The sequence below is a fragment of the Dipodomys spectabilis genome, unplaced genomic scaffold (assembly GCF_019054845.1).
Source record: "Dipodomys spectabilis isolate Male_0828 unplaced genomic scaffold, ASM1905484v1 ptg000140l, whole genome shotgun sequence".
NCBI classification, from domain to species: Eukaryota; Metazoa; Chordata; class Mammalia; order Rodentia; family Heteromyidae; genus Dipodomys; species Dipodomys spectabilis.
The window spans coordinates 32,023,272-32,041,590 of record NW_024870817.1 but is presented as its reverse complement, the minus strand read 5'-3'; the positions used below and the strand labels follow the sequence as shown (position 1 = coordinate 32,041,590).

The window sequence follows — 18,319 nt, the reverse complement described above, 5'->3', positions numbered from 1 at the left end:
ATAAATGACAGACTGGGGAACAAGAAAAATCAAGAAAACACCACCAAGACAACAACAAGCAAACAAATCTAATGAGTAAGAGATCTACAAAAGACCTGATAAAGAACTAAAAGTAATTAAGTTACAGATATAGTAGCATAAAGATACTGTATGAGGTTTTGTGTTGATGTTCCAGTGAAAATAAGAAAAAATAGAAAGGGAAGAATGAAGGACAAGAGAAAAGAAAAGAAAAGAAAGCTAAGGGAGCTACAGAAGAGCAAAGATATACAACTGACTTAAATCAAAAAGCAAGACATGAATAAATGAGATGTCTGATAGAGACAGATCTCTCTCTCTTTCTCTCTCAACTATCTGTCTCATATACACAGAGCAAAGCAAAGCAAAACAAAACAGAAGTTCTGTAGCTGAATACAATAAATGAAAAGTGCATCAGAAACTATCAACAGTAGACTCAATCAAGTGGAAAAATAATCAGTGGGTTAAAAAGGGGTCATTTGACAAAAAAAAAAAAGAGAAAAGAATGGAAAGAAATCCAATCCAAAAGGATTTATGGAAAATCATCAAAAAGAACTGTAACATTCACATTATGTGGGGATCTTCAGAAGAGAAAGGAAGCTTATTTAAAGAAAACAAAGTGGCTGAAAACTTTTCAAATCTGAGATGGACATCTAATTATAGGAAGCTCAATGTTCTCCAATAAGGTATAACCCAAAGAAAATCCAAAAGGTATACTATAATAATAACTTAAACATTAAAGAAAAGGACATAATGTTGAATGAAGCAAGATAAGAAAAGGTTCATCACACTCAAGGGAGCTATATAAGTATATCCACAAATTTATCTGCAGGTCAGTAGAGTGGGATGATGGATTCATGGTGCTGAAAAAAACAACTGCCAACTAAGAATACTTTTCCTGACAAAGTTGTCCTTCTGAAATGAAGGAGAGATAAAGACTTTCCATATAAACAAAAGCTGAGGGAGTTTATCACCACTAAACCTGCCATACAAGAAATGCTAAAGGGAGTTCTTCAAGCTGAAATGAAAGGATGCTAATTAGTAACATGAAAATATATGAATGGAGAAAGTTAACTGGTAAAGGTAAGTACATTGTAAAATTCAGAATATTCTTAATACTCTTATAGAGATGTATAAATCACTTATAACTAGTATAAAGACAGGAATAGTAAAAGTAGCTACAGCCAAAATAATTTAATGGGCACAAAATAAAGAGTTATAAAATTTGATATTAAAAAAAACCCTAAGGTATAAGAGTGGGGAATTTTTGTATGTGACTGAATTTTAGTTGATGTCAACTTAAAATAGACTCCTATAGCGATAAAATGTTTTATGTAATCCTCACAGTAACCATAAAGCAAAGACCTTAGTAAATACACAGAAGAGAAACTGAAAGAAATCAAGACATACAATTACCAAAAAGAAAAAAAAGCCAGAAAAAACAGCAGCACAAGATGAGGAAAAAAGAAATTAAAAAAATGGCAATAGTAAATCCTCATCTACAACTACTTACATTAAATATAAGCAGATTAAATTCTGTATTCAAAAGACGTAGAGTGACTGAAAGGCTTTTTCTTTTTTAAAATTCACTCACATATTCCCTACAAGTAACTGACTTCAGATTTAAGTATACAGAAACTAAAAGTGAAGAAATAAGAAAAAAAAATACTCAATTCAAGGCCAGCCATGTCTGATCACCCATGTAATCCCAGCTACTCAGGATGGGAAAAATCATGGTTTGTTAGTCTGATGAAAAAAGAAAGTTAGACTCTATGTCAACCAACAAAGTAGGTATGGTGGTACATATCTGATATCCCTGCTATATAGGAGGTATAGGTTGGAGGATCACAATCTATGCTAGCCTGGGCAAAAACTGTGAGACTCTATCCAAAACATAAGAAGCAAAAAAGGATTGGAGACATGGCTCAAGCTTGCCTAATAAGCCCCATAAGTGTGAAACCCTTAGTTCAAACCCCTGTGAAACAAACACGCACACACAAATATTCCATTCTAATAGAAAGTAGTAGGAGCTACAATTATATTAGACAAAATATCTTTTAAGTAAAAAACCAAAAAAAGACCAAGAAAATTACTATCAATAACACTTCCAAATACATATGCATCTAATAGTAGAGAACCTAAATATATAATAAAGTGAATATTAACACACATGATGAGAAAAATACACAGCAATACAACTGTAGGGGACTTCAGTAGTCTGCTCTCAAAAATGGATAGATCATCTAGACAAAAATTCAACAAGGAAACTATGGAGTTTACGCTGTAGTTCAAATGTTCTTAATAGACATACAGCATAACAGCATTAAAATATCTTTCTTTCAAAGGCATGCAAAATATTCACTAGGATAGGAACTAGGTAGGCCATAAAAGAAGAAATTTAATACTAGAACAATCCAATACTAGAATAATTAAGTAGGCCATTCAACAAGAATTAACAAATTTAATACTAGAATAATTTCTATCATTTATTCTCATCACAATGGTCATGGCCAAGTAGGATTTATCCTAAAGATGAAAGGATGGTATAACAAATACAAATCAATAAATTTAATATATTACATCATATAAACAAGTAATATTTTACATTATATTGTATAAAAAGCAACAGGCAAAGCCTAGATGATCATCTGAACAGATGCAGAAAAAGCATCTGACAAAATCTTCATTATAAAAATTTTCAAGGGCTGGGAATGTAGCTCAGTGGTAGAGCACTGGCCTTGCACGCACGAGGCCCTGGGTTTGATTCCTCAACCCCACATAAGCAGAAAATAAAAGAGCCGGAAGTGGTGCTGTGGTTCAAGTGGTAGAGTGCTAGCCTTGAGCTGAAGAGCTGAGGGACAGTGCCCAGGCCCAGAGTTCAGGCTCCACGACTGGACCCCCCCCCCCCCAAAAGTTTTTTTCAATAAGGCTGGGTCATGGTGGCTCAGACCTGTAATCCATCTACTCAACAGGCTGAGATCTGAAGAACATGGCTCAAAACCAGCCTGTGCAGGAAGTCACTGAGTAATTTTATCTCCAATTAACCACCAGAAAACCAGAGATGTGGCTCAAGTAGTAGAGCACTTGCTTTGAACACAAAAGCTCAGGGATAGTACCTAAGTCCAGAGTTCAAACACCAGGATCCCACCAAATTATGTATAGAGGATATAAATTTCAAAACAATGCATAATATGCAATAGTGTTAAGTTGAAGATTTTTCTTGTAAGATAAGGAACAAGACAAGGATGCTCATTCTTGCTACTTAGTACTAGAAGTTCTAGAGAACAATTACGTAACAAAAGGAAATTTAAAAAAAAAACTAAACTGGAAAGATAATTGTTGTTACCATATCATATAAATAAAAAAACCTTGAAGATTCTACAGAACTATTAGAATTAATAAGCAAATTCAGTAAACACAAAACGCAAAATTGACAAAGACTAGTAGCATTTCTATACACTTTAACAATGAGCTATCTAAAAAGGAAAATAATTCCATTTTCAACAGCATGAAAAATGCTTAGAAATAAATTTTAAAAGTAAAGGAACTGCACACTAAAAAGTATAAGACACTGATGAAAAAATTAAAGGAAACACAAAGAAATAGCATATGTATTTATCAAAAGACTTAATATTGTCAATATGCCCATATGCTACAGAACAATATACAAATTCAACTCAATCATTACTAAATTACAATGGCATTTTTTAGAAATATAAAAAAATCCTAAAAGCCCATATGTCACCAAAAAAAGACCTTGAATAGCCACGAGTCTAGAACAACAAAAACATGAAGCATCACACGTTTCATATTATTATTAAAAAATTATAGTAACCATAACAGTATAATAATTTTATAAAAAAGATATACAGAACAATGGAAAAGCATAGAAGCCCTGAAATAAACTTGTGTATTTAAAATAATAATCTTCAACATTTGTTCCAAGAATGTGCAATAAAACAATAAATAAGCCCATTAATAAATAGCATATGAAAAATTTGGTATTCACACGTAATAAATAAAATTGGAGTCTTATCATATGCTATACACAAAAACTAACCCCAAATGAATTAAAGACTAAAATACAAAAGCCTAAGCTAAAACTATCAGAATAAAACAAAAGGATAAAGCTTCAAGCCAGTGTGGTTTGCAATGACTTTGATATGACACCTACAGTATAGATGACAAAAACTAAGACAAACAAGTGGGATAAACAAGTGTTGTTCACAGTAAAGGAAACAACAAAATGCATTGGAATTGGCAAAAATACTTTCTTGCCTATTAGCTGAAAGTCACAAGATAACAAGTGGCAGAAGGAATTTTAAGAAAAGGGAATCCTTACACTTTGTTGGAAAGAATGTGATTGGTTACTACCAAATGGAAAACAGCAAAGAGTTTCCTCAAAAATTTAAAACCCAAACTGCCAGAAGATCCAGCAATTCCCCTTATGGAGATATATCCAAGGACGGTAAAATCAAAATTTCAATGAGATCGCTTCATTCTCATAGCTTATTTCCTAACAGCCAATATACAGAAACAATTTAAGTTGTTGATAGATGAGTAGAGACAGAAATTGTGAGGCATGCACATATGTACACATGCATGCATATATAGTTTATTACTATTATGAATTATGCTATACATTTCAGTCTTCAGTAAAAAGCAATTGCTATCATTTGAATCAACTATTTAGAAGACAGCATGCTAAGTAAAATAAATCAGGCTGAGGAAAAGAAATATTGCATGATCTCATATATATGTAGAACCTAAAAATGTCAAACTCATAAAAACAGAAAATAAAGAGCAAAGGTTGGCCGAGTTGGGAGAAATTGGGAAAGTTTTGATCAAAATTATAAACTTCAGTTATAAGAGTAATAAATTTTATGCTTCTAATACACTATAGTTAACTGCAACATTATATAATTGTGCATTAAGCAAAAACAAATAGAGGAGTGGGGTATACAAATGAAGAGAGGAAGGGGGAAGAGAATGCAGCCATATTATTCAATACATACCCCATTAAAGTAGGAAAATTGAGAGCAATGGGCTGGGTAGGACACAGAGAATTATAAAGGGGTGATGTTGATCAAGATGCATTGTACTTATAAATTTATTTGTTGATGGTAACTCTTTTGTACAACTACCTAAAGATAATAAAAATATAGTATAAAAAATAAAACTTGGAAGAGGCAAAGCCAAACAGAGAACGTGAAATCATATACTATCTGTAGATTTTGACATGTTTCTCTCAATTTTTGGTGGAAGAATAACACTCTCAGTCCACTTGACTTCCTCAATATGTATAGAATACTATTCAATAACTGTAGAAAACATATTATTCTCACATGTACATAGGACATTAAGAATATAGAAAATATCAAATATTTAAAAATTAGAACAAAGTAATTTTAAGAAATTCAGTAGAAAGAGGAAATCTAAGCATAAATATATGATGTTGCAGTTAACGATAATGTATTAGCATAAAATTTATTACTCTTATAACTGAAGTTTATAATTTTATAAAATCTATTGTAAGTAAGAACTCATAACAATTTTGCAAACTCTTTTCAAAATAAACATTCTACTTCTGGAGTCTAACTACTAAAACTTGTTAAAGATACCACAAGTATGAAAAAGCAAAATTCGGTATTATTTACAAATATATATACAGTAATATAATTAATAAAAATATGAAGCCCATATACATGCATATATATAATATATCATTATATAGAGTATATCCTGAAACTAGGGTTGTTTGCCATGGAAAAGTCTACCAACTCAATCACCATATTCACAGAATAAGTAAGACAATATAGAATCAGTATCAGCACATATTGTATAAGACAACCAATTTAATACATTAAAGTAATAAAATATAAAGTAGAAAGATAGAAATATGAGATGGAAATGAGAATATGACTGTCATGAAAATGTAATCATCAAGACAACTATTAGAAAATCAGAGCTTAGAAATGTTACAATAAAAAGTTAATACACTAAAGTCAATTTTATTTTTATATTCTAAAACAAATAATTGAAAACACAAATTGCTCAGGAATATATTCAATAAAAGATGCACAAGATTTTCTACTCCATTTAGAATGCTCTACTCAAAGGACAAAAAGTAAGAAATGCTGGTGATGATAAGAAAAAGGAACTCTTATAAACCGTTGGTGGGAAAATAAATTAGTGCAACCACTATACAAAACAGTACTGAGGTGCCTCACACATCAAAAAATAGAACTATTCAGTTCTAAGTAAATATCCAAAGGAAATGAAATCATTATACCAAAGAGATACCAAAGCACACCCATGCTTTCAGTGATACTATTCCCAACAGGCAAGATATAGAATCAATCAAAAACCAAGATAGCAATTCATTAATCGATGAATGAATTTTTAAATTATACATATAGACAGTCACATTTATAAAATTCACATGTATATGAGAATTTCAAGATCTCTAACATAGAGAACTGGTCATATTTGGTATATGGAAATACTAATTATCCTGATTTGCTACATGTATCAAATTACCATCTTGCACCACACAAATAAGTGTGGTGATCAGATAGAAAATTTAATTAAATGTGATTTTAAAAGGCAAAAGATTTGAGCAGAGTATGAAAAAACATAAATGGACCATAACTACAGAAAATGTGTCAATCATCACAATAGGCAAATTAAATCACCATTGAGACACTAGAAAAAAATATTGATAAGTGAAATAAACAGGACTCTCAAATATTATTGGTGAAAATGCAATATACTGCAATCACTTCACAAAACATCCAGCAGTTCTTTTAAAACTCAGCTTACACTTGGCCAGTATTCTTATCCCTTTGCCTTTACCCAATGGAAATGGAAATATATGCTCACAATAAGAACTTTTCACAAATGTTCATAGTAGGCATGAAAATTAAACACTAAGAAGAACAGAGGTGTCCATGAATAGTAGGATGAAAACTCATTTCGTCAATGGACTATTGCTCTGCAATAAAAAGAGATAAGCTATTTCTTCTGAATTCAACAATGTGACTAGATCTCAAAAGCAATAATAGGTTTAAAGAACCCTTACAGAGCAGAGTGTATATAGCATAATGCAATTTATGGGATAGACAAAATTAAGCTATGCTGATAAAAACAAAGTCAGAATAACGGCTGCCTTGGGGAGGACATGCTGTTAGTGACTCTAAAGAGCTATAGGACAATTTACATGGAGTGTTTCTCTCCCCTCAAAGCTCACGTGTTGAAATTCTCATCCTCAATGGATTAGGAGATGGTGTGTTTGGAAGGTGATTAGGTCATTACTCAAGAACTGGATTAGCCAGGCGCCGTGGCTCAGACCTGTAATTCTAGCTACTCAGGAGGCTGAGATCTGAGGATCACGGTTCAAAGCCAGCCCGAGCAGGAAACTCCAGGAGACTCTTATCTCCAATAGGGCACTAGAAAATGGGAAATAGCCCTGTGGCTCAAGCGTTAGAGCACTGGCCTTGAGCTGAAGAGCTGAGGGGACAGCACCCAACCCCAGAGTTCAAGCTCCATGACCGACCAAAAAAAAAGAACTGGATTAGTAGGACATCAAAGTATTCTTCTTTCTCCTGTGATAAGCACAGAAGATGGTAATCTGCAATCCAGAAAAAGGCCCTCACCAAAATTCAATCATGCTGCACCCTAATCATGGACTTCTAGCTTCCACAACTGAGAGGAATAAATCCCTGTTATTTAAAGTCTTTAATCTATTCTAATTGTTTATAGAAGTTTGAACTGGCAAAGACTTCCTCATCAATGGTAATTCTGGAGGTAATGGTAATGTTACATTTGTCAACGTTCAGGGAGAGCACAGTAAGATTTGTGCATTTCATTGAACATATTCTTACTTCAAGAGAAAAAAAATAAAAATTGAACTATGGTTAATGGCATGCATGATGAAATATTTAGAAGAAAATGACTGTACTTTACTTTGGAACATATCAAATAAAATTCACAAATTGATAGAGAAGTAGCTATGTACCAAGTATATAGTAAAATGCCGGTGGTAAAAAAATTAGTGATGAGTATAGAAATACCATTGTAAAATTCTTTAAATATTTCTCTATGTTGAATGACTCTTGAGATTCTATAGAGACAAACGGTAAACATTTCTGAAAGTACACTTTTAGTGGCTGAGAAAGTGGCTCAGTGGTAGAGCGCTTGCCTTGCATGCATGAGGCCCTTGGTTCGATTCCTCAGCACCACATAAGCAGAAAAAGCTGGACGTGACTTAAGCGGTAGAGCGCTAGCTTTGACCTGAAGAGCTGAGGGACAGCACCCAGGCCCAGAGTTCAGGCCCCACAACCGAAAAAAGGAAAAAAAAGAAAAAGAAAACACACCTTTATAAGTTTAGTACATGCAGTTTTACCAAGCATGACAAAATAAATAAGTAAAGCAAGGGAGCAAGCAAGAAAGAAATTTCAAATAAAAATATACAAACACTCCAACTGTATCATGCAGCTCTTTTAAAGTGGAAAGATTCTCAGGCATTTCCACATTATCCCAGGTATTTTTAAATTGTATTTCCTTGCCCTTAATTTTTGTGAAAATATGCTTCCTGAAGAGCAAATAGTGACCCCAAAGCAAGGTGAAAGTTAGTATGCTTAAGTTCAGTAAAAATTTTAGATTTGCTGAAAGATAGCATGTCTTAAGCATAATCGAACGGCAGTATAGGAAAACCAAATCTGGTATCTACAGTAACAGCGAGTAGCTCTGCATTCTGGGAATTTGTGGTTGTTTTCCTCAGTAGTAGTCTCCGTGGACCCATATACCCATGGCTATCACCAGTCTTCTGTACATTCAAATTTTCCCAGAGGAAAAATTCAATGAAATTTAGTTCATATTTTGAGAGCAAAGAAACCCCATCTGCTTGTCGAAGAACTAGTGTTTGATACATGTTTACATTAAAGAGCCAAAGTGTTTCTAATTGAAAAAACAAATAAACAACTAATCAGTAGAAAGATCTTTAATGTTGTCTAAAAAAGAACTCATTTTCCTGTTTCTTGTGAGTTGATTTATAATGGCATACTTTGTTGTAAGGATGATGATTAGAAATATTTAGTGATTATAACCTACTGTACATTTATACCAAGAGAGCCTCAAACAGATCTTATCAATTTTCACAAATTTTCGTAGATCTTATACAATTTTCACATACATATATCATTTCTAGGAGTTTTGTATCTTGTTAAGTAGACATTTGATTTCAAAATATAATTATATTATATTAATGTAAGTCTTATCACAGGGAAACTAAAAAACTAAAATCTATGAGCCCTTTAAAATAACACTAGCATTTCCCTGCTTTAACATTTAATTTTACCTAGCATGTTCATGAATGTGTGTATGTGTATGTGTTTATTAATTCTCATATTTGCAAAGCTCTGAGAAGCAAGAATGCTCTGCCAAGTTTATACATTACCTCCAGTATAGGGTTTCCAGTTATAATACTTTCCTCGGAAAGGCATATTGTCAAAGTCTGCACACTGTTTTTCTCGAAAATCTCGGGAACCCAAAGGGCATGGCTAAAATAAAATAAAATCATAAATGGTACCATTGTTGTAAAATGCCAAAACCAAGGGACAATGTCCCTAAAATTAAAATCACAGAACTCCATTGGATTAGCTAATCTGCCTTTTTTTCTGGTTGCAATTCTGGAATTTATCATTTTACAGTAAGTATTCAGATAGAAGTGTCTGAATTGTCATGATAGCCATTAAGGAAATAACTAAGATGATTTAAACAAAGCTAAATGTTAGCTGCCATATCATTTTACATTTGAATGCATGTCCTAGTCTACTTTGTAATCAACCCATCAAGTGTTTTCTTATAAGCACATACAAAAGCTAAAGGAAGAAACTAAGACACAAAAGTTGTTTTGCTAACAATATTTTGAGGACCAGGTACCATAGTCATAGGTCTTTAAGAGTCAGGGCTATAATGACATTCAGCACTATGAATTGGTTTGGACCTCTACTGTTTACGGACAAAAACTACCTTTTAAATGTGGAATGAACCAGGTAAAATGCCAGGCCTCAAGTCCAAATACCTTCAAATTCCAGAAATTTGGACTTACTAAGATTTACATTTCATTTATTTTACAGAAAATAAAACACTAAGTTCGTGTAACATATATACATGTTTTTTGGAGGGTAGGGAAAGACATTGAGAGGGTGAAGCAATGGTCATCAGCTCATAAAAACTTGAAATGCTTCTTCTCTAAGAAAATTTTTCTTTCTATTCTGTTTTGTTTTTAGGTCTGAGACTGGGACTCGAACTCAGACCAGTCACTTTTGCTCATTAGCTAGCTCTCTACCAACTGAGCTACATCCTCCAACCCCATCTAACAAATTATTTAAAGAGAAAAATCTTGCTAACCTAGCTAGGCCTAAATTCCAAATACCACAAGATTATCCTAAACTCAAAGTATTAAAGGATTTAAAAGTATAGTCTATCACAGTGTTTGAACAACATGAATTAATTTATCTTTGAAAGTCCTATCACTGGAGCATTTAAAAATCAGAGTTACTGATTTTAAAACATGGAGAAAACATTCTCCTTACATATGAAGCATAGTATGTTGTTAGGTAAATTTCTTACAATATGCCATTATTAATGACAACTATGTTATAGGCATCCCCAGAGATCATCTAGAGGACCTTTCTAGTACTTTCCTTTGGAATTGTACATTTGTGCAATATGATTTAAAAAATATTGGTAGCATGCCTATACTCTCTTATGAAAAAAGAGCCTTGAATCTTAAAAAGCATTTAGCACATTAAATGATGACACTCTCAAACTGAAACCTAATGAATATTCTGATCAAATTGCCTTTCTTATGTGCCTTTAATAAAAATATTACTCAAAGCTATTTACCATAAGCTCTAGAACATAACATGTAGAAGGATATAACTGCAGTTGTTTGTGCTAGTACTTGGAACTTTTAGAATTCTATGGATTAAAGGAATGCTTTCCTTTTCTACTATTTTTCAAGAATCCCACATAAGAACTGAAGTTGTTAGTGGATTTTCCATGCACCAAAACTACTTTTAAAGCAAAAATACCAATTTCAAACACTATAGGTAATATGAAGTGTAGGTACAAGCTTTCACACGGTTGTGTGGCAAGCAATACTCAAGGGTTGGTAATGCACCAACCTTAACAGTTCATCCAATACCTTTTACACTATTGGAAGAAACAAGACACAAGTGGGGGAAAAACTACAGAATGATTTCAAGCAATATAAAGAGTCTATGACAACATCTTTCAGTTGTCAGTTGATGCTGTGCATAGGTGAAAGAAGGATGTATCAGGGAAATACTGGTTGAAAAAGAAAACCTTAAATATGTTCCAAATTATTGCAGTAATTGAGAGATTTAAAACAACTGATTTTGGAAAAAGAGAGGTTCTATTAAGAAAGAAACCAAGTAAAGCAACAGAGACCAGAAGGAGAAGATTATATGTTAAGGATGATTAGAGAAAGGCCATCTTAGATGAAAGAGAGGAAATGCAAAGAAGCATAAGAAGAAATGACATTTCATAAATAAAATCCAGGCCATGCCAAAGTTCTTAACTAACAAATGAAGGCAGCAGGAGGGACATTCACTAAAAGCAAACAAATACAAATACTATTTTTCAATATTTTCTAGGAATTCTCCTAAAAAAAGAAAAGTAAAAAACTGATAGAAGGATATAACTGTTTAATGAAGCACTTAGATAATTTTTGGTAGAACGAATCCTCTCTTGTCCTGTGATCAGCATATAACAATACAACAGTCCCTGCTAGAACCTACTCCATGACATGCCCATCACAACGTGTTATCCATCCCTCTCAACACTTGTGTGAAGTAGTCAGAACTACTAATCTCATTTTATAAGCAAAAGTAAATGGGTACAGAAAGGTTGATTAGTACAAATTTCAGAGGGCAGGGACACCTTCTATATCTGAATGGGAGCATCATCAGGACAATCCAACACAACAACAAAAACAAGGATTGATATGTAAATGAATAGCCACATCTGTCTGGCAATAAAAATATTTGTAAAAAGAGATGACAAATCAGATTTTACGTGAGAAGCACAGTTTAGCAAGCCCTGGTTTAGTGTGTCAATATAACAACTACTTTTCTAAGTAACATTTTGTAGAAGAACCAAACTGACATTCATTTTTGAGCTAACACAGAAACATACCTTTCAAGAACTGATTTGGGCTGGGAAGGTGGCTCAGTGGTAGAGCATTTGCCTTGCATGCCTGAGGCCCTGGGTTCGATTCCTCACCACCCCATAAGGAGAAAAAGCTGGAAGTGGTGCTGTGGCTCAAGTGGTAGAGCGCTAGCCTTGAGCTGAAGAGCTGAGCGACAGCGCCCAGGCCCAGAGTTCAGGCCCCATGACAGGACCCCCCCCCCCCCAAAAAAAAAGAGCTGATGTTGCACAAGATGACTACACTTTGTGTACAGTTATCTACAGAATAGTTATACTGTTCAAGCCCCATGACCACCACCACCAACAACAAATACACATTCTGGATATTCCTTTTTTTTTCATTATCAAATGCATTTTCACTTCATCTTTATTACACTAGACCCACCTTCAACACACTCAAATTCTAATGTTTTTCTTCCTCTTCAGGAAAGCAACACATCTTAGCAGTTTGTATTCTGATAGTTGGAGACTGTTTAAAATCCACCCTCCGCTGCTTAGCAAGTCATGGCATTGACAAGCTAGTGCTGTTCTCCTATATGGACATCTTTGTCTAAGTTACACAAAGATACTATGTGGGCTAATAGAAGCTTTGCTTCTATACTAAATCTTTAACAAGTTGCAAACAAAATTCCTGACTCCCGATTATTAAATACTCTCTGGGTGTCTAATTTATTTCCAAAGTTAATTTTGGTGGCCAATGTATAGAGAGAATCATATTGATTTCAGTTTTGGTTTAACTTTTTCATTTTGTCCCCCCAAACACTTATTCTTTAGAAGTATGTGTGTAAGTACGTGTATGTGTGTGTGTGTGTGTGTGTGTGTGTGTGTGTGTGTGTGTGTGTGTATCAAACAGTACCTTGTGCATTCTAGGTGAACATTCTACCAGAACTACATTTCTGGCCTTTAATTTTAAAGAAAACAGAAGTCTGTCAAGTCACATTGTCCGAACTTGAGTCCAGTTTGATACCACAACCTTCTGTACAAGTTTTTTTTTTTTTTTTTTTTATATTCCATGTGTACTCTGGAATTTAAATGATATCAATCCATAACCTAAATGTTCCTCCTCCCTCCTCGGCCTATAAAAATGTTAAGAAATAAGTGTACTTTGCAAGTTTCAAGTGTCTTAAAGAATGAATTTTTTAAAACGTTCTATTCTGTGTAGTAAAACCTAATCCTAAACCAGGTTTTCTAGCTACTTGGAAGACTGAGATGGAAAAGATCATGGTTCAAGGGCATCCCAGAGAGAAAAAAGGTTCATACGGTCCCTCATCAAGCCACAGTTGGGTACAGTGTTGTGTTCCTGTCATCCCAAGGCTGAGAGCAAGAAGATCACAGTTCCAAGCCTGGGCAGAAAAGTCCACAAGAGTCTCTCTCCATGGACGGAAGCTGGGCACTGTGGCAGGTGCCTGTGATCTCAGCAAAGATGTAACAGATCACAGCACAGGTGTGTACCCATGTGAGAAGTGAGACCCTATCTCAAAAATTAGCCAGCATAAAACAGGGATGAGGCATGGTTCAAATGGTAAAGCTCCAACCTAGCAAGGTGTAACACTTTGAGTTCAAACCCCTGGACTGCCAAAAATAAACTAAAATGAAATCCTTAAAATACTGAAGAATAGTTATAAGTCATCAGAACAAAAAAATTCAGGAAAATAAAAATATATGATTAGTGATTAATATGTCTATATGCAAGTCAAAGGACATTTCACAGAGATAATAATAAAAGGCCTATTTATTGCTAAGCAACTCCTGAATAAACATTTCTTCAGAAGATTAAATACAGAACAAGGGCCTGCAGTAGCCCTGTCAGATAATTATGTTAGTTCCTACCTTTGTACAATAATAAAAACTATCAGGACCTAATCAGCCCCTTATCACTATGTCCTCTGTTTCTGGAATCAATAAAACCTTAACACTATCATTTACATAAAATTCTGCCTTCCAAACCTAAGTTCCAATAGGACAAACCTACTGGATGAAGTCATCCTAATTAGTTCATGATGCCAAATACATAGTTGTAGTTTCTGGTTTAATGGTAAGACCACACTTCATTCAAGTCTATATGCTTTGAATAAATGTTCCTGATTTCTTTATAACTTCAAGATTAATTTGACTTAAAAATGACTGTTGGCTTTACCTACTATTCTGGTTTGGAAACCATTGTGTAAAGAAGGGGTCCCTTGTCTAGACTTCCTAGTGTGACATAGGGCGAAGTATAGAACAAATTACCTATCCAATACACTCTAATGCAAAACATTCAGCGTCAGTACAGCATCTGAATAGGCTGGTTATTTTGCTATTAAGAGGGAATAGCATCAGCCATGGTAGCCAGTGTCCACATAAATTGTTTTAGAGTTGTTAGCTATCAAACTTGTTAAACTAATTGGAACATTTGTTTCTCAGATCTTATTTATAGGATCACTAAATATGATATGTATAGTACTAAATTATGTAAAACAGGTCCTAAGAAAGGAGGGTGGTTTGACAAAAAGATAAATATCCTCTTTTGAATCCTTTAAGTTAGAATAACTCACACCTAACACACATCTGAGCGTTGAGGGGGAAAAGCACATTTAAAGAGGTACACATTTAGAAAGAGGACCAAAGTTAATTTAAGAGATAGACATGATAGATTTGTAATGAGCCTACAGTAATACTCATTTTTGGCTAACTGAAAAATATTAGATTCTTACATTCCTCAATCTTCCCTCTAATCAATTCATTCTTCATGACTTGTCTTCCCTTTAATAGAGCCTACATATCAGAAACTCAAAATCGATTTTTCAACTATAGTTTTTGTTCTAATAAAATACCTACAATCTTGAAAAATATCATACAACAAAACTACATCCCAAAAAGCACAAGTGTATGGGAAAGGTAGGGTTGACGCATACAACTCAGAGACCGAACCCTAACAAAAATAGTAACAACTCTAATAAACTACTAGCATACTTTTAACAATGCACAGCAAATTCAGAAAAAGGAAATCGTGGCATATTTGTCTTGAAAAATATTTGAAATCAGTCAATATGGAAGTTAATGTGAAATCAATTAACATGAAGCTGTTGAACCATAGAGACCAACCTATCAGAGCAAGCAGAAACCCGGGAGAGCATATGGCAGGGAATGGGCGGTAAGAGGGAATAGGAAGGAGAGTGTGGGGCAGAAGGGCACCATGTTTCCTACAACTTTTCGCTTTCTGGCATGTTGGTGCAGTTCGATTTCACCTGTTGCACTAAGTAGCACAAAACAAACAATATGACTTAATTTTTGTGTTGCAGAAACAAGGTCACAGAATAGACTGTACCAAAACTTTGCTATCATTAGAGCCTTTCTAGATTTATGTTGAAAGAATGGAAATTCAAAATATCCCACCAAACCAACTCACTTCTGAGGAGAAAGGAGTGGAGATTTCTCAGTATGAGCAAAATGATTACAATAATAGATCTGGTACATAGTTAAAAGCTCAATAAAATGTAGCAGGAGCTACTTCTAACTATTTCTGCAGCAGCTAGTCCCATTAGTGATGGTAGAAATGACAGGTTTGAGGCAGGTATTTGTGGTTTACCTAGTAACTATCATGCCATGATTTCTTGGTATAACAACTCTGATATTTTGCCTAGGGATCTACCACTTAGGAAAGATGCCATAGCATCTGCTATGACAAATCAGGATTAGTCTAAATCAATTATAGTAATCCCATTCCTTTCACTAATGATGAGTTTAAGTGTAGGCATGTAATATCTAGCAAAAATAAAGTCAAATAATCTTTTTTGTGTTTAGTAAAATAATCTTGAGAGAGCAAAGGAGGAGATCTGAGAGAAACCTCCCTCATACCTAAAAAAGAGACATTGGAGCTGTTTACATCTTCTCTTTCTCTGAATAGTGTCAGGGCAAATGTACTTCAGATGCTCAAATGTGCCTTTAATCTTTCTGCATTTCTTCTGCTATGGATTCCATAATCTGTGGCTGCCCAAGTTTCTCATATAAAGTGGCATAGTATTTGCGTATAACATGTATACAACCTCCTGTATACTTTAAATCATCTCCAGATTGCTTATAATGCCAACACAAAGTAAATAGTTGTTATAATGTATGGTTTAAGAACTAATAACAAGAAAAAATTGTACATACTTAGTGGCTGGTTGGGTCTGCCAGCATAGAACCTACACATGCAGAGGACCAACTGTTGTTGTATTTTTAATGAATCAAGATGGTTTTAAAAAAATGGTATACAAATATTTATAAATTAGACAACTTCATAGCTCAGCTATTTAGTTCCATATTATCCAATGATTACCACAGGCCACATATGGCTATTCAAGTATAAATTAAACTTATAAAGATATGTTTTTCAATTATACTAGTCACATTTCAAATACTCATTGGGCTAGTAGCTACTAGCCCAATGGACAGCATACATATTTCCATTATTGAAGGAAGCATTATTACAGAATGCTGGTCTAGATTAGGTGTGTGGAAAAATTAAAATTTTGTCTATTGAAGCAGGCTCCAGCTTATATAAATTATGCACAAACTTTATTAACTTAGCATGGAAAATAAATTTTAATATAAAAGTCGTGGAAATGGCATTGTGGCTCAAGTGGTAGAGTGCTTGCTTTGAGCTGAAGAGCTCAGGGAGAGCACCCAGGCCTAGAGTTCAAGCCCCATGACTGACAAAAAAAAAATTCGCTCAAGTTCTGAGTTGGTAGTCAAGATTAATGAAAACATTTTAATTACATCTATCCATAGTTCAGTTACATTAATGCAGTTTCATTGAATGTCCATATAGTTTCTAAAAGCTGAAAGAGAAGATGAAGATAGAAATATCAACTTAAAAATAGTAAATTCTACAATGTGACTTCTAATTCAGCTCATGAATATACTATAATGCAACAAGCCTAAAATATCTGTTTTTTAACTATTGTCTATTCTACATTATCCCATTATTCCTAGTATATAATGATATAATATTACTAGAGCCTACATGTGTGTACCCACCTCCACAATTATATAATAATGAAAATGGTTGGGATTTAGAGGTGAGTCTGAGTTTCTCCCCTCTGAGTCTGACTCAGTAGTTATTCCCTTCTTCTATTATTATAGATTGCTCTCAGAGATTCATGCCATTCATCTAACGTACGATTGCATATAATAAATGAACTTTGTTTGCCCTCATTAAGAAGTTTGATACTAATTTATAGTCTTATTTCACCTGGAATATACCTACAATCTCACAATCTTTGATGTTCTTGCAACTCTTTCACCTCCACCCAAGTTTAGGCATGCACGCCCCCATGACTACACTACCAATTTGTCATCACTGAGAATTTTCTAACTTGTTATATCTTAAATTCAAATACATTCCACTCTGTGATCTCAATTTCTATCTGCTTGACTCTTTTTGTCCCATTATGCTAGTTCTTTCATTTTCATGGCTCTTTGAAGTTAGGTTCGTGGTTGTGTTTTTCCCTATGAACTCTGTTCTGTTGTACTCTTATCTTCATCTACTCCATTTTCATTGAAAGTCTGCACCCACCGCTTTTCCCTTGGTCTCTTAATGCCTTAAAATAAAAGATTATACTTTTAAACATACAGGCATTGCACTTAATATTCATCTAGAGTGTTTTCATCATCTCTTTCTCTTTTTCTGGTCAGTTCCCATTTGTCTTTTGGGTTTCTAGCTTTCTATGGCAAGAAATCTCTAAATCTCTAATTCGCCCACACACCAGTTCCGTTTTCCAGCATTTCACATTCACTCCAGCATATCACTTATCACTCTCTACTGTGATTTTCTGCACTGCAGTGATTTCTCAGGAAACTATAAAATCCTTACTGGCCGAGATTTTTCTTAATCCCGCTTTCTTTTGTGGTTGCACCGGGATTTCAACTGAGAGCCTCACACTCACTCAGATTACTGGTTCATCTGGTGTTCTACCACTTCAGCTACCCATCCAGCCCTACTTTTCACTGGTCATTGGCTTTTCTGTTCTGGCTGGCTGTGAATCAAAATCCTCTAGATCTCAGATGACTGAGTAGCTAGGATTACAGGTGGGATCCACCAGCA

At 34.3% G+C, this 18,319-nt stretch overlaps 1 protein-coding gene across 1 annotated transcript in view; it reads right to left on the bottom strand.

Annotated features, from left to right (window-relative positions):
• The window catches only part of Adamts6 (ADAM metallopeptidase with thrombospondin type 1 motif 6), a 202,128-nt gene that overhangs the window by 65,011 nt on the left and 118,798 nt on the right, over nt 1–18,319 (bottom strand). Inside the window, exon 14 of the mRNA XM_042690837.1 lies at nt 9,473–9,575. Within this exon, the coding sequence (XP_042546771.1) occupies nt 9,473–9,575 (103 nt within the window). The remainder of the gene's footprint in view (nt 1–9,472; nt 9,576–18,319) is intronic.